This window comes from Miniopterus schreibersii (assembly GCF_964146895.1).
Source record: "Miniopterus schreibersii genome assembly, chromosome: 3".
In the NCBI taxonomy this organism is placed as follows: Eukaryota; Metazoa; Chordata; class Mammalia; order Chiroptera; family Miniopteridae; genus Miniopterus; species Miniopterus schreibersii.
This window is the reverse complement of record NC_138103.1, coordinates 75,215,472-75,236,783: the sequence shown is the minus strand read 5'-3', so window position 1 is coordinate 75,236,783 and position 21,312 is coordinate 75,215,472. Positions and strand designations below refer to the sequence as shown.

The following is a 21,312-nucleotide window of genomic DNA, read 5'->3' as shown; positions in this document are numbered from 1 at the left end:
GGCAGTATTCATAGGTACCAAATTAGAAATTTTATAATTCCTAACCCAGCCATCCTTTTAATATGTAAGTCTTGGTTAACTTTCGAATGTGTAAGAACACTCTGTATGCAGAGGAAAGGGAAATTATTATGTAAAAGACCAACAACCAATAGAAAAATGGTCAAAGGGCATGAACAGATAATTCATAGAAAAAGGAGTGCAAAAATTCTTAAAATGAAATGATGCCAACCTCATTTACAAAAATTAAAATTACAGCAAGGTACCATTTTTAACCTACATATGGCAGAGATAAAAGGGTAAGGACATGGGGAATATGTGCTTGCACTCACTCTTTGTGATAGTTAAATTGGTGTAACCTTTATCAGGGTAATTTGGAAATAGCTATCAAAGGCACGAATGCGCATTCCATCTGACCTAACATTTCTACTTCTGGGAATTTAGCTCATGGATATATTTGCACTTACATGAAAAGACATACATATAAGGTTATTCATTACAGTATTGTTTGTAATAGCAAAAGATTGGGAGCAACCTAATTATTCATCAATAAGGAATTGGTTTTGAAAATTATGATACACCCATTCTATACTATTCAATGTTTATTAAAAATTATGACACAGATCTTTTTATACTCATGTATAAACATCTCTAAGGTAGGTTGTGAAGGGAGAAAAAAGCAAGATACATGACAATATGATTGGTATCTTAGTCTGCTTGGGCTGCTATAACAAATTTCTATAGATTGGGTGGCTTAAACAACAAATATTTATTTCTTACAGTTCTAGAGGCTGGGAAGTCCATTATCAAGGCACTGGCAGATATGATGTCTGGTGAAGGCCTGCTTCTTGGCTTGTAGGTGGCTCTCTTCTTGTGTCCTCACATGATGGAGAGCTGGAAGCTCTGTGGGGTCTCTTTTATAAGAGCACTCATCCCTCTTAGGGGCTCCACCCTTATGACCTAATCACCTTTTAAAGGCCCTATTCCTAATACCATCACACTGGAGTTAGGATTTCAATATATGAATTTGGTGGGGGGTAGGCTCAGGGGACACAAACATTTAGTCCATAACAATTAGTATGCTAACATTTGTGTCCCCAAAGAATTCCTACAGACACATTTGCTTGTATATCTATAAGCTATCCCTAGGAGATTATTTAAAAAATTGGCCATCATGGTTGCTACCAGGGAAGATAACTGGATGGCTAAGAGACAGAAATGGGAAGGAGACTTTTATACTTGAGCTTATATAGCTTATTCAAAAAGTAAATGAATTTTAAATTCTTGAAGGAAATGTTACAAGACTGACCATAAAAATCTACATCCTAAAAATGGTGCTTAACATATCAAAAAGTCTTAGCTCTTTGGTCAGTTCTTTGCTTCGCAAAAAGACGCACTCTGATTATTCCCTTGCAGAAACTTGATCTGAGAGTAGAGAATATCTGGGCTCCCTCCTTCCACCAGTGGAGCTTGGGGTCTTTAAGGAACCCCCTTTCTCTGAAAAGTAACTGCCTATTTACTTAAAGGGATTCCTCAAAGCATTTTCCTCTCCCCAGTGTTCATCTTTCTTCCAGAAAAGAGGAAAAAAGAAAAAGGGCAGTAAGACTTTTTCCCATGATGGATTTTTCTCTCTCTCAGAAGAGAGACCTTTGGTGACCAAGATATGAAATAGATCACTGTACTTGACCTCTTCCTCTCGCCCTCTCCTGATCAGGAAGTACTGCTTATTTTTTCTTTTTACATTTAAAACACAATTAAAAGAAATATTATACACGCTTATACAAGAGTTCCTTCTTCCTAAGAATATCAGAACATGCTAGGAAGCTGAATATTAATTTTTTAAGATATGGAATTACAAAACGAGAAACTTCATATTTTCTATGTGGTGGAAAGGAACAAATGTTTAACTTTATTCTTATTAAATATGTGTATGTAAGTGTGTATTTATAACCTGCATATTGATAAAAAACTGAAAGGAAATATAATAAAGTGCTAACGTGATTTTTTGGGTGGTAATAATATGGAGACTTTTCTTCTTTTACTTTTCTGCATGTATTTTCCAAGTTTTTTTCAGTGAATGTTAATTGAAAGTTAAATGATGTCAGGATTGTTACAATACATGATACAAGATGTGTTTTCTACATTCTGAAAATATCCTAATGAAAGGCTGAAACTCAATGTTTTTGCTTTTTTGAAAAGAAATAATTGATTTTTAATCTTCTGGGAAATGGCAGTTCCTTTTCCTTTTAGCTTGGCCCTTTTATTTTACTAACTGAAACATGGTATGTTTACAGATGTAACATTTGTAGATATCTTAAAGTCTGGCAGGATAGTTTGATGGCTAAGGGTCTAGGGTCAGGAGTCAGAAGACCTGTGCTCAAATCCTGATTTCCTGTTGTCTTGTGTGACCTGAGGTAAATATCTTAAGTTATCTTAAGTCTCAGCTTCCTTATTTATAAAGTAAAGTAATAATAGTACCTCATAGAATTGTCAAGTTTAAATAAAATTATCCATACAAAGTTAAAACTTAGTTCATTGTTTGGCATATGGTAAACATGCCATAAATTTTAGCTCCTCCCCCCCCCCCCCCACTCACCCTGGAATTCTAGGACTTCTGCCCTCTTCTTTCAAGCCTAATGTAAAATTGTTGTACATAACATAGGATTTTATAAAAATTAAGTGTAAACATAATCCAAGCAAGACTTTGATATTCATTTCTGATTACAAAGAGTTTATTCAGCCCTTTCCCATCCACAGGAATTTCTTACTGCTGTGTTGGTTTCTATGCCCTGTTTCATCATGTGTGTGGCTGGGCCTGTCACTATAGGACCAGTGTGGTTTCCAAAGTGTGGTCTGCATGATGACTTCATGGGCTATAAAGACAACCTCTTAAATCTTTAAGATATATCTATTTTGTGTGTGAGCGCAAAATACAACTAGTATATTCAGTGGATTTCATGGGTAATTTTTGGGTAACTGACTATTGAAGAAAAAAGCCAAATTAAAGAAAAATGCTAAGGATAGAATGCTAAAGAAAGTGATAAAAATTGCAAATCCAGGACTTGAGTGACTGAAGTTTAGGACTCTCTGCTTTAGGTCCCCCTCCTTTCTTCCCCTCCCCCTTGAGAGTGTCATTGTGGAGGTGGTTGAGTGGTTCTTCAACGTGGTCTGAAGCTGTCCACCAGGTGCACTGGCTCTGAGGCCTCCCAGGCGGTGCAGGTCAAGGTCAGCTACCGCCTGTGTTCTGCCTGAGGCCACCCAGCATGAACTACAAAGTGATCTGCAGATGGCTGCTACTTATGCTGGGCTTGGAGGTGCCCAAGAGAAGCCAAGCTATGAACCAAAGCCAGCTGCTGCTAGTGCTGGGCCTGGGGCCACTTAGCAAGAGGTACAGGGCATGCTGCTTGTTCCAGAGATTTTTAGGAAAGTCTGAAGCATGATCCAAGATAGACCATTCGTATGGAAAAACCACTGGAAACAGCTTGGGTGGGCCCACAAGTTGGTGGGGTGGAGTCTCAGGGAATGACCAGAGTTGGGTGTACAGTGACTCTGGGGGAGGGGGTCAGAAAAGGAACAATGGCCTCTGCCAGCACATCTGTCTTAGGGAAAACTGCCCCTCCAGCCCTCACCCTGATGCCAGATATTGTAATTCCTCCTTGTATGTCCCTGGTACCTTCTCTTCCCAATACTAGAACCCTGGGCTGGGGGGCCTAATGTGGGACTGGGACCCCTCACTCTTCAGCGAGGAGCTCCTCAGGAGGGACCTCCACAGCTGAGATAGCCCTCCCAATTTTTGTCCACCACACATGGGTGTGGGACCAGCCCATTCCACCATCTCCTCCCCTCCTACCAGTCTCGATGTGGCTTCTTCTTTATATTCTTAGTTGTAGGACTTCCGTTCAGCTAGATTTCAGGTGGTTCTGAATAATGGTTGTTCTGTAGGATGGTTGCATTTTTGATGTGGTTGTGGGAAGATGCTAGTACTGCATTTATCTGAGGCGCCATCTTGACCAGAAGCCTTAAGTTAATTTTTATTTTTATTTTTTATTTATTTATTTTTAAATATATCTTTATTGATTTCAGAGAGGAAAGGAGAGGGAGAGACAGACAGACAGAAACATCAATGATGAGAGAGTCATTGATCGGCTGCAGCCCGCAACCCGGGCATGTGCCCTGACCGGGAATCGAACCCCGAGCGCCTGGATCCTAGGTCGACGCTCAACCGCTGAGCCACGCCCGACCGGGCTTAAGTTAATTTTTAAATGTAAATTAGATCCTAAAATTTTGACGCTTGAGCAGGTACTTAAATTTGCTCTGTTTATTAGATGGAATTTTTTTTGCTGTGATAAGTAGAATTGCCTTTACAACTATTGAATGAGAGCATATTAATATGAGTAAGTATACAGTTTGTGCATAATTCCTTACTCAGTGGGAAGCATAAATTTCATTCCCAGTTAATAAAAATTGTACAAGTAGGATTCATCCAAAGAATGGAGTCATTTTAAAATAATTTGGTGTTTTTTTGGGGGGGAATCTTATCTAATTATAAGAGTTTATTTAATAAAGGCTTTATCTTATATTTCTAAAGATGTGTACATCGTTTTTTATACATCTTTGATGTCATCATTTTGTGAACAAAGGTTTTTTTCCAGCAATTACCAAAGAATTGGTTAAACAAACTTATGAATTAGTCTATTTGTCTTTCTACATACACGCAAATAGGTATGGCTTCTGATTTTTAAAAAGGAAACCTTAAATGAAGTATACAGACCCCTGGACAGGAATAAAAAGTTAATTTTTATGTCACAGACATATAGATATACTTGTAACATATATGCATTTAGTAGTGCTACTGGGAATGGTAGACCCTTCTATCCTTTCCCCATGTGCTAAATATTATTGATGTACATTCAAAAGCATATAGAACACACATGAACTTTCAGAAGCCCATTTGTTAGCATTTTGTATTTTATACAATAGTTTTTCTTTATACACTTGCTATTGATAAAATGACATACATCCTGGTATTTAGATAAACACTTTATGAAGAAACAGGTATTTTGACTCTTTCAAACATTTGGAAAATTGTCATGTAAACATACTTTAGTATATTCTAACTTCATGGTAACTCTGGTTACTACAATATGTTTATGTATGTGGATGTAAATAGCATTTTAGTAAAAATATGTATGCATATATTAAGCCTCTGCTATGAGCATAATACAGCTCCTTTTGCCCTGATCTTTGTCCCTACAACCTAGGAACTTGACTACTAATCCCTTGTCCTACTGTAAATTTATTGGTAAGATAAGCAAAAGGCAATGCCTCTTTATAAAACTTGGGGAACCTCTGTGTTAGGATTAAATGACTCCATAATGAAATGCAGAGATTTCCTGACCCCATACTTCAGAGTAATCAGCCATTGATGGTTTGTCTATGAAATCCTAGCCCTTCATTTACTATTTCTAAGCAGAGAGAGAAAAAAAACAACCTAGTCACTCAGTATTCTTAGGCTACTCTTGTATGGCTTCCTGCATAGTTACTTGCAGGAGTTTCCTTGTCTGCAATTGAAGGAATTTTTAGTTAGTAGAATTTCAGGTAGTGTGAGAGAGGGATTTGCAGCTATCAAGGTCAATTTATTTAATTATGTACACCCATAGTGTAAGTTTGGCCCAGGAAGGGGAAGAGAAAGTAGTATTTTGTAGATTTCCCTCCTTTACTGCTCTGATCATTGTTAAGCTATGCTCCTTCCCTCATCATTACTAATCAATGTCTTCTCTGTTTCAGCTTGCATGCCCTGGAGTAGCCAGGCACAATTATTAATTATTGGGAAGTAGAAAGGTTACCTGGTGTTTCCAGCCTCAAAGGTTTAATGAAAAAAAGAACATATTTTGAAGCCACCATTTTGACAAACTTACTTTGAAGGAAACAGAAGAAAATACTAAATAGTTGTATGCCTTCCCTATGAACCTAAACACTAATCAATGTTTTATTATTGAGAAATGTAAGCAACAGGCATTCTCATTCCCATCCCTGACCCCCTCCACCTTTCTCTTTACTGTCTCTCTCCTCTTTGATCTTTTCTGCATTGCTGCCATCCTGCTCCAGATGTTGATCTCACCTGAAGCACCATATCCAAAACACACTAGTTTTTTTCCTTGTTTATTTAGATTCTCTTAAAAGATATTTACTCAGATGGACCACAGAATCCAACCCATGACTCAGTTCCATAGTTTGCCAGTGTACTGTGAGGACAGGGTGGCAGCAGTCTTGTGGTTGATTAAGACTTCCTAGGGGCGCTGAATATCAATTCACTTGGGCAGTAGTGCCTCTAATTTATATTCTTGCAGAGTTTGAGGAAGTGGAACACTGTCAATTATTAAAATGTTTTTTATTGGCTATTAGTGCCCCACAGATTAACTGCTTGCTCTTTTTCTGTACACAGTATCTATATGTATTTCACCAAAATTAATTTTGCATGTTATGGTAGGAAATTAAATTTTTTGCAGTCATATAGAAATTGCCTAATTTTAAATGGAATCCATTCTTTCTCTTGTTAATTCTTTTACCATATGAGAAGGTGTACTATATCCAAAGAGAAGATATTTCTTGTTGTAACTAGTGTCATGAGTTCATTTAAAAATGTAATAATCACTTTTGTCTTATAGGACAAACTATTCGAGAGAAAAGAATTATAGAAGCAGCAAATAAAAGAGAAGTAGACTATGAATTAGGGAATATCCCAACAGAATGGGAAGGTAAGTTTCTGTTTTTAATAATATCTTCTGGAAGGTAAATTGTTTAACTATATACAAATTCAGTAAGAGCACATATAATTGCAATTTTATTCTTTTTGTAGAAAATTTTACAATCTAAGTCCATGAAACCTTTTTGAAACATTACATTTCTTTGAAAATTGTGGAGGTGCCACATTTTACTAAAGGAACACATGATAGTGAAATACTGAGGGAACACACGTAATATGAAAAGAACTGTTAAACATTAGCAGAGCTGGGACTAGGGCGAGTGAAGCTCCAAAGATAAAGATGGAAGGAGGCACTCACTTTCATGTGCTGACAGTGCACTTGCACAACCCCAGGGGTTGAATCCTGTTTCTGGTACTCACCACCCACATGGGCCTGGGAAGGTAATTCATGCTTCCCAGTCTTGCCTTTTTCTATAATTGTGTATAACTTGCTGTAAATAGCATTTGAAGTATTTGTTCAACTTACCATGACCCTGTTAGCTGATCCCCTGTTTAGATAAGGATGGACACTTGATCCCTATCAAACACTGGAATTAAGGTAAAAGATCAAAGAGATAGAACAGGAGCAGTCTCTCAGTGTGGCTGGAACAGTAACATTTGAACTTGGTAGCTTGTGGGTGGCTATCTTCAATCCACTATCTAAGCTTTGTTGCAGAAAAAGCTGATCTACTTAGAAGAAAACGGAAACCAGTCTGCCAGAAGTGTATAGGGAGACACAGACTGTTTCCTAGGTTTCCAGCAGCTTTCCAGTTCCCAGTTTCATTTCTTTCTGAATGAAGTTCAGCTGCAAGTCTGCCTTTGACTTGTTATACTCTTGTTATAAATTTTCACTTTTTCCTTACCAGTTCTTAGCCTAGTGCGTGGTGCACAGGGAGTCATGTAGTAAGTGCTCAGTAAATATATATTGACTACATGAAATCTAGCCTGAGTAATAGGTAGGGAATCTAAGATCTGGAATGATTAGATAAATTGCCTAGGTTCTACAGCTATACACACTCTAAGCAGTAGACCCATTCATTGCTTCCTGGTGGGTGTAGCATGATACCTTACATATGGTAGCTGTAGGCATTAAGTTACTTTTATGCCAGCATGTGAATGTAAATATTTCCCTGGAAATATATTTTTCCATTTCTTTTATTAGCTAGGAAAATACTAGAACTATGAGAAAAGAACATTAAAATGGGCAGATACCAGAGACTTTTTGAAGAAATACAGAATATAAACTGGCAACTTCTAGAAGGAGTAAATTGAGCTTTCTTATTTTAACAGACTTTCCAATGTTGTAAGCTACATTTGCAATTCTCGAATAATGCTTGTTCCTTCTTATAATGAGCCTATTTTATCATTTTCCCCAATAATAGTATAGAATTAAAATGTGTATAGAAATAAATTAAGTTATAAATAAACAAATAGGTAATGACTCATTTTTTTAGCCTTTGCAACTTTCAGAGAATTAGAATGAAGTTCTAATGCTTTTTATGGCTCTGTCCTAATCTAGTAATTCAGCATAACTATCCCGTAGGGCATACCCTAAAAACAAATGGATCAACCAAATACTGAAACTAAAATTATTTCTGTAGTGTTACACATCCATTAAATGTAAAAAATAGGAATTTCATACCATGAAAATGTAAATTAAAATACAAGTAAACACACAGAACACTATATACAAGAAAGGAAAGAGAAAAAATCTTTTAAAGTAAATAGTGTCAACACCAAATGAATCTAAACTACTTTAAGGTCCAGATGTATATTATATTTGTCAATTATTAGTAGCAAAGTACAGGTACCCACAAGCTGCATATACTGCCACAGTATGTATTAGTGTGCCCTTTTCATTTATTTATTTAGTAAACATCTATTGTGGAACTCTGCATTCATGGACTTTTAGTTCTGGAGTGGGAGAGGGAGAGGGAGAAAGACAATAAACCAGACAAATAATTATATAGTATGTTAAAGAAAATAAAGCGGGGAAAGAAATTAGAGAGTGTCAGAGACAGTTTTGCAGTTTTAAGAAGTGTAAGGAAACGGCCTTGCTGAGAAGATGACTTGAATATAGGCAGAGAAAAGAGACAGCCATACAGATAAGCAGCAGAGGAGCATTCCTGAAGAGCAAGTGCAAAAGCCCTGAGGCAGGAGCATGCTCATGCGGTTAAGGAACAGCAAGGAAGCTGAGTGACTGGAATAGAGCCAGAGGGAAGATAATAGATAAGGATAGGGAAGTAACAGGCTGCCCAATCATATAGGGCCTTGTAAGCTAGTTTGAAAAGAGTGGTCAGATGCTCTGAGTGATATTTAACAGGATCACTCTGGCTGCTGCATTGCGAAGAGACTTTGGAGGATTTAGGAGACACGGGGACATGGAGACAGGAGGCTCTTGTAATAATTTGGGCAAGAAATAATTGTGATTTGCACCAGAGTAGCAATGGGTATGGAAAGAAGTAATCGCATTCTCAATCTGTTGTAAAAGTAGAGCCAATGGGATTTGCTCACAGATTGGATGTGGACTGTGAAAGAAAGAAAGGAATCAGTGATGACTCAAGCTTTTGGGCCTCACCTGGGAAAATGGAGTTGCTGTTGACTGAGAGACTGGACTGTGGGAGGAGCAAATTTGGGGGGGAAATGGGATCAATTTTGGATACATTAAGTTCGAGATGCATATTATACATCTAAGTAGAGATAGTAAGTTGTATATAAGCCAAGAATTTAGTGGAAAAATTTGGGTTGCAGATAAAATTTGGAAGTTGATAGCAAATAAATGGTAATTAAAACCAGGAGACTGGATGAGATCACAAAGGGAATAAGTTTAAATGGAAAATGAGAAGGTTTACTACAAGATTTAGAGACAGAAAAGGAACAGCCAGAAAAGTAGGAGAAAAAAAGAATAGTGTAATGTTCTAGAAGACAAATGTCAGGGAGGAGGAAGTGATCAACCATGTCAAATAAGGACTGAGAATTAACTCTTTGCTTTAAAAACAGGGAAGTCAGTGATTCTGACAAAAATGGTTCTATAGAGTGTTAGGAACAAAAGCCTATAGGAAAAAGAATGGCAAGAGAGAATTTGGAGAGAATGAGTGTAGACAGTGCTTATGAGGAGTTAGTTTATCTGCAAAAGAAAGGAGAGTATTGAGACAGTACCTGGAGAGGGAAGTGGAGTCAAGAGAGTAATTTTATGTTTTGTTTTGTTTTGTTTTGTTTTGTTTTGTTTTGTTTTGTTTTGTTTTGTTTTGTTTTGTTTTAAAGATGGGAGAAGTAACTGAATTTTGTAATGGTAATGGAAAATATCAAGTCAGAAAGGAAGCATTAATGATGCAGGAGAGACAAAATTGTTGAGAAAGCAAGGTGAGAGAGGATCTAGTACACCTGTGAAAGAGCATGGAAAGTTCATCTGTAGTAATAGCAGAAAAGTAAAGTATATGGATGTAGGTGCAGGTAGACAGGTAGATGTGGTGGTGAGAACTTATATAAATTCCCTTTTGATTACTCCAAATGAAGCACAGAGAAGTTAAATAGTTTCCAAGTTACAAACAGCAGCTACGGACAAGATTTGAACCCAAAATGTTTGTCTCCAAAGCCTTTATTCTTAATATTATATTATATTGCCTACCTCACTAACAAGCTGGCTAATTCCTACTTATCCTTCAAGTTTTAGAATAGACATTGATTCCTTTGGAAATCTTTTCTGACCCCACCTCTTACCCCCTAGTGCTAATGGGGATATTCCTTTTTCTTTGTTTTTTATTTCACTTTATGCCTCCCTCAAATATAACACTTAATACATTGTAAAGTATTCTCTGTTTACTTAACTACCTCCTGTCCCTGGACTTAAAGATTCTTAAGGATAGGATCTTCACGATATTCATCATTGTAGTCTCAGGGCCTACCTCAACAATTACCATAAAATAAGTGCAAGCTCAATCAATATTTATTGAATGAATGCATTCTAAACTTAAAGCAGATAAGGAAGAGACATTTGGGGGACTTTGCTCACCTTCAGCAAATAGTCCATGTTAAAAAGAAATACATGGAGTTGTATGGCTTCAGGCCTTACATTAAGTCTTTAACCCATTTTGAGTTTATTTTTGTATATGGTGTAAGAGAGGTGCCATTTCATTTTTTAGCATGTATCTGTCCAGTTTTCCCAGTACCACTGTTGAAGAGACAGTCGTTACTCCATTGTATATTTTTACCTCCTTGTCATGTATTAGTTGACCATATAAGTGAGGGTTTATTTCTGGCCTCTGTATTTTGCTCCATTGATCTATGTGTCTTTTTTTGTGCCAGTACCTTACTGTTTTGATTATTATAACTTTGTAGTATAGTTTGAGATGATAGAGTGTGATACTTCCAATTTTGTTCTTTTTTTTTCAAGATTGCTTTGGCTTTTCAGGGTCTTTTGTGGTTCCATATAAATTTTAGGATTACTTGTTCTAGTTCTGAGAAGAATGACATTGGTATTTTGATAGGAATTACATTGAATCTCTAAATTGCTTTGGGTAGTATGGTAATTTTAACAATATTAATCCTTCCTACCCACGAGCATGGTATATCCTTTCATTTATTTCTGTCCTCAATTTATTTCTTCAATGTCTTATAGTTTTCAGAATAGAGGTCTTTCACCTCCGTGGTTAAGTTTATTTCCAGGTATTTTATTCTTTTTGATGCAATTGTGAATAGGATTATTTTCTTCATTTCTTCTTCTGATTGCTCATTATTACTATATTAATTTTCTATCTTGCTATCTTACTGAATAATTTATTCTACTAACTTTTGGTGGATTCTGTAGTATTTTCTATATATAGCATCATGTCATCTGCAAAGAGCGACAGTTTTATATCTTCCTTTCCTGTTTGTGTACCTTTTATTTCTTTTTCTTGTCTGCTTGCTATGCTTGGTCTATGTTCATTGCAGCATTATTTACAATAGCCAAGATATGGAAGCAACCTAGGTGTCTATCGATAGATGAATGGATAAAGATGTGTTACACACTCACACGTACGCAATGAAATATTACACAGCAATAAAAAAGAGTGAAATCTTGCCATTTGCGACAACATGAATGAATCTAAAGTGTATTATGCTAAGTGATTTCAAGTAGAGAAAGACAAATATCATATGGTTTTACTTATACGTGGAAACTAAAAACAAAAAAAACAAAATCAAATTCATAAAAACAGAGACCAAAGAGGCGGTAACCAGAGGGAGGGGGTGGGGGAGGGGTGAAAAGGGGAAGGGAAATATAGTCAATAATATTGTGATAAATTTACGTGACAGATGATTACTAGAATTAGTGGGATGATTACCTTGTAAGGTATAAAAATGTAAATCACTATATTGTACACCTGAAACTAATATAACTAATATAAGCTTATATACTAGCTACACTTAAATAAAAAATAATTTGAAAAATTTTTTAAATAAAAAATTTAAATAAAAAATTTAAAAAACAAAAAGGACATTGAATTACATTTTTTTATAAAGGGAATACATGAGCCCTGGCCAGTATTGCTTAGTGGTTAGAGCATTGGCTCACGCACCAGAGGGTTGAGGATTCAATCCTCCGTCAAGTGCATGTAACTGGGTTGCAGGTTCAATCCCCAGCCTCGGCTGGCACATCCAGGAGGCAACAGGTCAATGTGTCTCTCTCACATTGATCTTTCTTTCTCTCCCTCTCCCTCCCTCCCACTCTCTCTGAAAACCAATGGAAAAATATCCTCTGGTGAAGATTAACCAAAAAAAAAAGAAATACATGGAAGAGCACACCTGAGCAATTGGTTCCAAACATATAGACCACTCAGATAAAGGTTCAGCTGTAGGAGATAGTATAGCACTAGCTACTGAACATCTTATAAGGTTTCAGGGCCCTTTGGAATTTAATCCATGGCATGATGTGTTGTTCTTATATAGAACCTCTCAAAAGCTGCATCTGTAATTCAGATGACATTTAATCTTCCAATTTTGTTCCTTTTTTGTTGTTTTTGTTAAGTTTAAGCTTGTTTGCTGTTAATAGGAATAAACATTATTGATGCAAACTCTAAAATACATGCAAAGTAGAATATAATAGGAAAGAACAGAAAGGCCCTGATCCAATATTTCTTTTTAATGGAAAGTTAAGCTTTATTTATTATATGTACTTATTAAAATGTAAGAATAAAATTTTAGAATGAAGTCAGGTAAAAATTACTACCTATTATTATTAACACAATCATGAACATCTCAACATAAAATGTCATATGCATTTATAATTGGTGACCATGTTTTTCTGAGCCAATTTTCAAAGTAAGCTTCATAAAATAATGGGCAGAGCATGATGTTATGCATGATGTTATCCTTGTCCCAGTATCCAAAGACATAGCTTATGTTCACGTCCTTCTGTGGCCATTTATTATCTTGGTTATTTGGGGCAAATTAATTTACCTCTATGTTTTTCATCTGTAAAATTAAAAGGCTGGGTTCAAAATCCTTAAGGTTCCATCTGTCTCTAATGTTCTATGATTATCTGACTCTAGAAGTGTCTCTAATCAACTTATGCCCCACCCAGAGAGTCTGGACCTAATCTTCAACCAAATTTCTTGACTAGGAATTACTGAGAGTTGATGGTGATATTCTTCATCACACTATAGGATTGTAACATGTATTCGTTATCTATTGCTGCATAACAAATTACCCCAAAAGTTAGAGGGAGGCCTAAAACAGCAAATATATATTACCTCACAGTTTCTGTGGATCAGGAATCTAGGATAGCTTAGGTGAATATTCTGGCTCAGGGTCTCTCACAAGGCTGCAGTCAGGGTATTGGCCTGGGCTGCAGTCATCTCAAGGCTTCTCTTAGGAATCATTCCCTTTCAAGCTCATTCATGGAGCTATTGTCAGGCTATAGAAGATCTACTTCCAACCTCACTCACATTTCTTTTGCCTGGCTTCAGATCCTTCCTGGCTGTTTGACTGAAAATCTTAGTTCCTTGATATCTGTAAACTTTGGAAGTCTTTATATCAAGTACTGTTAGTCCTCCAACTTTATTATTCTTTTTTAAAGTTGTTTTGGCTTCCTTAGGTCCTTTGAATTTTCATATGGATTTTAGAATCATCTGGTTAATTTCTACAAAAGTGGTTTCTGGGATTTTGGTTGGTATTATATTGAATTTATAGGTCACTTTGCAAAGCATTGACATTTTAACAATAAGGATCTTCTGTCCTCTGGACATTGTATATCTCTTTATTTAATTTATGCCCTCTTTAATTTCTCTCCTCAAAGTTTGTAGTTTTAATTGTACAGATATTGCACATCTTTTGTCAGATTTATCACTAAGTATTTCATATTTTTTATGCTATTGTAAATAACTTTTTTCAATTTCTGAGTGTTTGTTATATATTATATAAATATGCAGTAGTTTTTATATATTGATCTTATATCCTGTGACTTTGCTAAACTCGGTTATTAATTATAGTAGCTTCTTGTCAATTCCATCAGATTTTCTACATAGAAGATCCTGTTTGTCTGTGAATAGAGACACTTTGCTTCTTTCTTTCCAACCTGGGTGCCTTTAATGTTTTAAAATCTTGCCTGTTTGCACTGGCTAGAATCTCTAGTACATTGTTGAATAGGAAAAAATAAGAATGGACATTCTTGCCCTTTTTCCTGATATATTGCTCTTTTTATATATTGTTATTGGGTTATCTAAAGTTTTGTGTAGAATTTTCACATCTATGTCCTTGAGAGATATTGGTAATGTCTTTGCTTGGTTTCAGTATCAGGGTACTGCTGATCTCATGAAATGAGTTTGGACATATTTCTTCTTCAATATTCTGTAAGAGTTTATATAGAGTTAATATTACTTTTTTAAATATTTTATAAACTTCATCAGTGAAGCCATCTGAGCCTGAAGATTTTAACTACAAATTAAATTTCTTTATTAGATTTAGGACACTCAGGTTATCTGTTTCTTCTTAAGAGACCTTTGGTAGGTTGTATTTCCCAAAAAATCTGTTCATTTCATCTAACTTTCTGAATTTTTTGGCATAAAACTGACCATAATAGCCCCTTATTATTCTTTTAATATATTTAGAATCTGTAGTGATGTTACTTCTCTCATTTCTCATTATGGTTGAATTGTACCGCTTCAAATTCTATATTGAAGTCTTAACCCATAGTACCCCAGACAGTATTTGGAGACTGTTTTTGGAGATAGGATCTTTTAAGAGGTAATTAAGTTAAAATTAGGTCCTTAGGATGGGACTTAACCTATATGACTGGTGTCCTTATTAGAAGAGGTGATTAGGACATATATGTACAGAGGAAGAGCGTAGGAAAACATAGAGAAAAGGCAGCCATCTAAAAGGTAAAGAGGGAATCCCCAGAAGAAACCAGCTTGCCACCAAGATGATCTCAGACTTGTAGCTTCCAGATTGCAAAAGAATAATAATTTCTGTCAATTGAGCCACCCAGTCTGCGGTACTTTGTTATGGCAGCCCAAGCAAACGAATACATTATTGAGTATTGTTTATGATTCGGTTTTATTTCCCTTTGTAGGTTGTTAGTTATATCTGTTTTGTTATTTTAGTCATTGCTTTGGATTTTATAGACTACATCTTCAACATATCAGAGTCCTTATGTGATTATTCCACTTCATATAGAGTATAAGAGCCTTACAATAGTATACCACCACTTCCCTTCTCATATTTCTTTTGTTATTGTCATATATTTTAGTTCTACATATGTTACAGACTACACACTACATTGTTGCATTTTTGTTGTTGCTAACCCCCACCAGAGAGTATTTTTTCCATTGATTTTTAGCTTTATTATGATGTCTTTCTTTAAGTGAAGTAAACAGCACATATTTCTCTAATATCTTTTGGATGCAGACTGTTGATAACCTTTCTATAATTTTAGTTCTGAATGGTCACCTTACTGAATCTGGTGATAAATGTCTCATTTCCCTCAACCCCTGTTGGCAATGCTTCTAAAAGTATATTAGCTATTTTCAGTGTCTGTGGAGATTTGTAGAATGTATGCTTCATGAAGTATTTTCCTGTCTGCTTCTTTTAGTCTCTCTTAGTTATTAATGGGAGCTTTAATTCTCATGCTCACTTTTATGCTCATTATAGTGAGTTATGTTCCAATAAGAGTATTAAAGTTCAATGAAAATCTTATGCATACTGATGAGAATGAAAAGGAACATTGATGAAGGAATGCAAGGATCTTTAGGCATAAACTGTCCAGTTATCTTGCTAAATTCCATTCAAACAATGGTTACATTATAATGAAGACTGATACAGAACCCACCATACAGATATAATTAGCAATGGCAAAATCATTATATAATTTATAATTGGATAGAGAGATTCAGTTCCAGATTATTCTGAGGTAAAAAAAAAAAAAAGTAATGATTTGCTATTAATGCTTATTTTTATTCCTTCCTCCTCCTAAATTTTGTCAGCCTTCAGCAGGACATTTCCTTTGTTGTATATAGTGAGTGGGAAAGTAGGGTTGATTATGTAAGTGAGTAGTCACATTGAAAATTTCCAGTTTTAAACCATTATTGGATGCATAACAAAGATTGGGCATCAACCATCATCTCAAGAATTATAAATATACAAATTTATTTTAGCAATTGCCTTTATGTAGATTAAAGATCTTTTTTTCCTTCAGCAATTTAAAACAAAGCTAAAGGAAGCCCTTTTATCTTTTCATAGAAACTAGTGTCCCATGAGAGTGAATGGTCTAGGTTGTAGTTAATACATTATCTGAGTTATATTACATTCTTACATCTATGAATGAATTTTATAAACTTATCCAAAGCCCGTAAGCTTTAGAAAACACGTATCAGAGTTTCCTCAACCTATAAATGTACCTTGGGATTTTCAAAAATTATTTGGATTCTATTGAAGTATTTTTGTTTTTCCAACCTTTCAGAAAAACTGAAAATGCTGAGTATAAATTTATCAATAAGACAAATTGTTGTTTTTAGTTGTTTTCCTCATGGTGATAGTAAGTGTGCATTGTGCCACACACTTCAGCGTGATCTAATGCCAACAGTGTGTGTTCATAGACTCTAGAATACATGATAATCATTAGTAAAACGTATAGTAGTTCATAATAATTTTTATTTTAGGTAATATAAAAGTGTTTTGAATCAATATATACAGTTGTTGCTCAAAGGATTATACTTAATGGTAGCCCTAGCACAGGGGCTGGCAAATGTTTTCTTTAAAGGGCCAGAGAGTAGTTATTTTAGACTTTGTGGGCCATGTGGTTTGTTACAACTACTGAACTATGCATTTGTTTTCATAGACAATATGTAAACAAATAAGTGTGGCTGTGTTCCAATAAAATCTTTTTTATGGACACGGAATTTGAATTCTATATAATTTTCATGTGTCATGAAATACTGTTGTTCATTAGTGGAATTTGGCTTGCAGGCTATAGTTTGCCAACCCCTGCCCTACCAGTTGAGTTTTCTGAATTAAGTTTTTAATGTAGATTAATATCGAAGATTTATTGCTTAAATGTTTTAGAATTATATGGCTCATGTTGAATTATTTTAGAAGTCTCTTTTATAGAAAAAATACCTATAAATATAGATAAGTAAATTTTATTTTGATCAAAAAAGGCAGTTGAAAAATTTCATAAATTAAACCACTTCTTTCCTTGATTACAGAGGAATCTTGCTGTTACTAACCTGGATTTTCCAATACAGGTCAAAATCCCATTAAAACAAATATTTTTATAGTGGAATTATAGTGAAAGTATTCATTCAACAGCTGTATTAAATGCCAACTCTTTCAAGGTATTTAGGTGGTAGAAAAATAAATCTCCTGTGGATATGCATCCTGCCCTTGACAACCTTACAACCTAATGAGGAATATAAAACCTGTGCAAGTCGTGGCTAAAAATGGAAGCTAATAAGAAAACGCAGAAAAGAATAACGGGGTAGAAGTTCAGAAATAGGAGTAGAGAAGGCAAAACACTGGAGTGATATTCAAAACAGACGCATGCACCCTGGCCAGTATTGCTCACATGGATAAGTCGTGGGTTCAATTCCCGGTCAAGGGCATATACCTAGATTGCAGGTTGGATCCCCAGCCCTGCTCAGGGCGTGTGCAGGAGGCAACCAATCCATGTGCCTCTCTCACATTGATGTTTCTCTCTCTCCCCCTCCCTCCCTCTCTCTAAAAATTAATGGAAAAAATATCCTCGGGTGAGAATAAAAAATAAAAAAATAGATGCACTGGATCAATGCAAGAGAGAACAGAGCAGGGAGAAATAACTAATCCCAGGCCCACAGTCGAATGTTGCTATTTCCTCCCCTACAACCATTCAGCAATTCAGCACTGGGCTTGTCATGAGGGCAAGTCCTGGTGCTGTTCCTTGGATGAGGAAGGCAGGCTGGTGGAGCTGGTCAGAAGAGAAGGTGAACTGTCATAGCTCAGATTTTAGAATCAGTTCAACCAGAGTTTGATCCCCAGTCTGTTACTCACTAGTTATGTGAGTTTAGGGAAGTTACTTAATCTTTCTGAACCTCAGTTCCCAGTCTGTAAAATGGGGTCAGTAATTCTTATTTTCTTACATGTAGTTAGAACGTACTTCTCTTCCTAGTTTAGTATTCTTTGCTTGTTTACTAAAGTTCAAGAGATGGATTAGTCAGTAGAGCACTGGTGGTTTGGAGCCAGAGACAGGGTCAGACCTGGATTCCAATCCCACCATTACTACTTAATAGATAAATTCGGGGAAGTTATTTAATTTCCCTATAAACTAAGGATACCTCACTATTTTGTAATGAAGATTGAGTATATAAAGTGATAAAATAGCGGTTTTCTACTTTTTAAAGACCATATCACCTACAGTATGTTTTCTCAGTCTCCTATGTTTCCTATACATCCTCATAGGCCAAACAGGAATTGTATGCTTATGGTATGCCAGACTCAGAGCTAAGAATTTATATATTCTTATATATACATAATCCCTCCCTCTCACCTACTATTCTCTCAAAATTGAATCCACCACAATCTCCTCTGGAAGAAGTTAATATTTGTAAGACTCTCAAAGTTTGCTTTCAGTTGCCATCTAATGCACTACTAATTACATTGTTCTTTATGCTCTTCTCAGACCCTTCTACTATCAGTGATTTTGATACACTTCCATAGAGGCAGCCCTACTCCCTCCCTATTGCTGTAAAGCATCCCACTCAGTGTTAAGTGCCCACTAGACACTTAACATCTATGGGCTCATCTCCCAAGTGATAGATTTAAGACCTGATGATACCAACCATAGGAGTTAGGATGCTTGCTAGAGCAGATCAGAAGAGAAATCTCTGTAAATTAAAATAATTTTGATATTGCCTTGAAGTTTACTGTGTTGCAATTTGGCATGTATGCCGTATATACACTAACATGAATTCAGATGATTACATGAAGTATGATTTTAGACGTGAAAATGTTCCCTCTTATCCTCCAAAGCTGTTGCATTTTTTAATGACACAAATCACCTTCTGACATAAGATGTTTGTGTGTTTCTTTTCTGTATTCCCTTTGCTGGTGCATATGCTATAGGAGAGAGGGAATTCATGTTTGGTTCCCTGTTGTATCTCCAGTGTCTAAAGCAATATATAACAGTTGCTTAGTTAATATTTGTCTTATGCAAGAATGAATAAAATGTTTGTACAATTTATAGAAAACTTACATTTAAACGGTGTGGTTTTTTTTCTAGCTTGGATTAGAAGAACAAGAAAAACTCCACCTACCATGGAGGTAAGAATACATAAGAAAAATACTCAAATAGCATGTGTGTACGATACTGTGTTTCTCAACTGAGAATATGTACTTTCAGGCGTACATGAAGCCTCAGAATAAATATGATGCATCTTGCCTAAGTGTTCATTTTACTCCACAGAATTCCTTGGCATACATTCGAGGCTCCTGCTTTGGGCCCAGCCCAATTTTCTAACTTTCCTCCTTTTACCTGTTATACCCACCCTGCTCATCAAGGAGCTCCTTGCTGTTTCTCAAGTTTAATGTCTCCTCCCACTCCCATTAGCTGGCACACTTCTGCTCCTGTTCATTCCTAATTCCATTTAAAAGACCCTTTAAAATCCTTGATGCTTTCTTCAACTTTTTTAAAACGTCTCAACTCAAAGAATGACACTCCTTTCTTGATATAACTACATTGCCTTGTGCACCTGTATAACAAATTATAATTATTTGTTTTATTTGTCCGTCTTTTTGACTATATTGTGAGCCATATGGCACAGGGCTTATGCCTTATTCATTTGTATGTCATAAGCACCTAACACAGAGCCTGATTCACTATTAGATAGGCTTTTATTGCCAGACTTGAAAATCTCAATGCCATATAAATATATTACATGGTTTCTTTGACAGGGCTTGAATTTCCAACAACTAACTATAAAATTACCCTGTAAAACTGAACATATTTCGAAGTTGAGCATTACCTATACTTTTTTCATAGAAATTTATATTTTACTGAAGGTTGCCAATACAGTTCAGCGCCTGTTCACCAGTGCAGTACAAGCTGAATTAACATTTCACAGAAAGAATGAGGTAGACTTTTCCTAGTCCTCACTATCCCACTAGAAGTCACATATAGCAAGTATTTTGAAATATTATTTCTCCTTTTTTACTGACAAAACAGTAGGAAACATAATAAAGTTTTCTCTTTGAAAGAGAGTGAATAAATGTATTGCCACAACAAAATACAAGACTCAGCAATCGGTTTATAGACAGTAGGAGAAAATTAAATTAGAGTTCCCTCACTTCATTTTTCATTTTTAATATATATTTGCCATGAAAGAGGAAGAGGAAATTCTAGAAACGAGTAGAGAATGGAGTTGGAGATGGTGATGGTATAGACTAAGGAAAGACTGGAGCAGAACCACAGTCCCCAGCACCCACTTACTTATGTTCTCGGATCTGGGTTTGAGGCTCCAAAGATCCATTCTTGTCCATGTCCAAGGCGATTGGGCTCTAAAAGATATCACAGTGACTAAAACACTTTTGACTTTGAAATAGTTGCCGGAATTCCAGTATATTAATTTATAGGAAGAAATTAAATTGGCACAGGAAAAAAACACACACACAATAGGTTACCTAGTGAGTATGGCATTAGGATAAGGGGAGTTAAATAAAATAAATGTTTAATTACACCAGGCCTAAAATTGCCTATTGTATTCATCTCAAAATGGGGATAGTCTTGCCTGGCTGGCGTGGCTCAGCAGTTGAGCATCTACCTAGGATCCAGGAGATCGCAGTTTGACTCCCAGTCAGGGCACATGCCCAGTTTCCGGCTCGATCCCCAGTAGGGGGTGTGCAGGAGGCAGCTGATCAGTGACTCTCTCATCATTGATGTTTCTATCTCTCTCCCTCTCCCTTCCTCTCTCTGAAATCAATAGACATTTTTTTAAAAAAAAATTATAGGGATAGTCTGACTCATAGGAATAGAAATATTTAAATAAATTTGGCCACAATTCCCAATATCTGTCTTTATCCTATGAATAGCCCTATGATTTGGAATAGAAAATATTGCCACCTGC

General features: G+C 35.9%; 1 protein-coding gene across 1 annotated transcript in view; it reads left to right on the top strand.

Annotated features, from left to right (window-relative positions):
• Positions 1-21,312, top strand: part of NDUFAF2 (NADH:ubiquinone oxidoreductase complex assembly factor 2) — a 106,642-nt gene that overhangs the window by 63,755 nt on the left and 21,575 nt on the right. The window contains exons 2-3 of the mRNA XM_081131067.1: positions 6,666-6,755; positions 19,473-19,513. Of these exons, the coding sequence (XP_080987193.1) occupies positions 6,666-6,755; positions 19,473-19,513 (131 nt within the window). The remainder of the gene's footprint in view (positions 1-6,665; positions 6,756-19,472; positions 19,514-21,312) is intronic.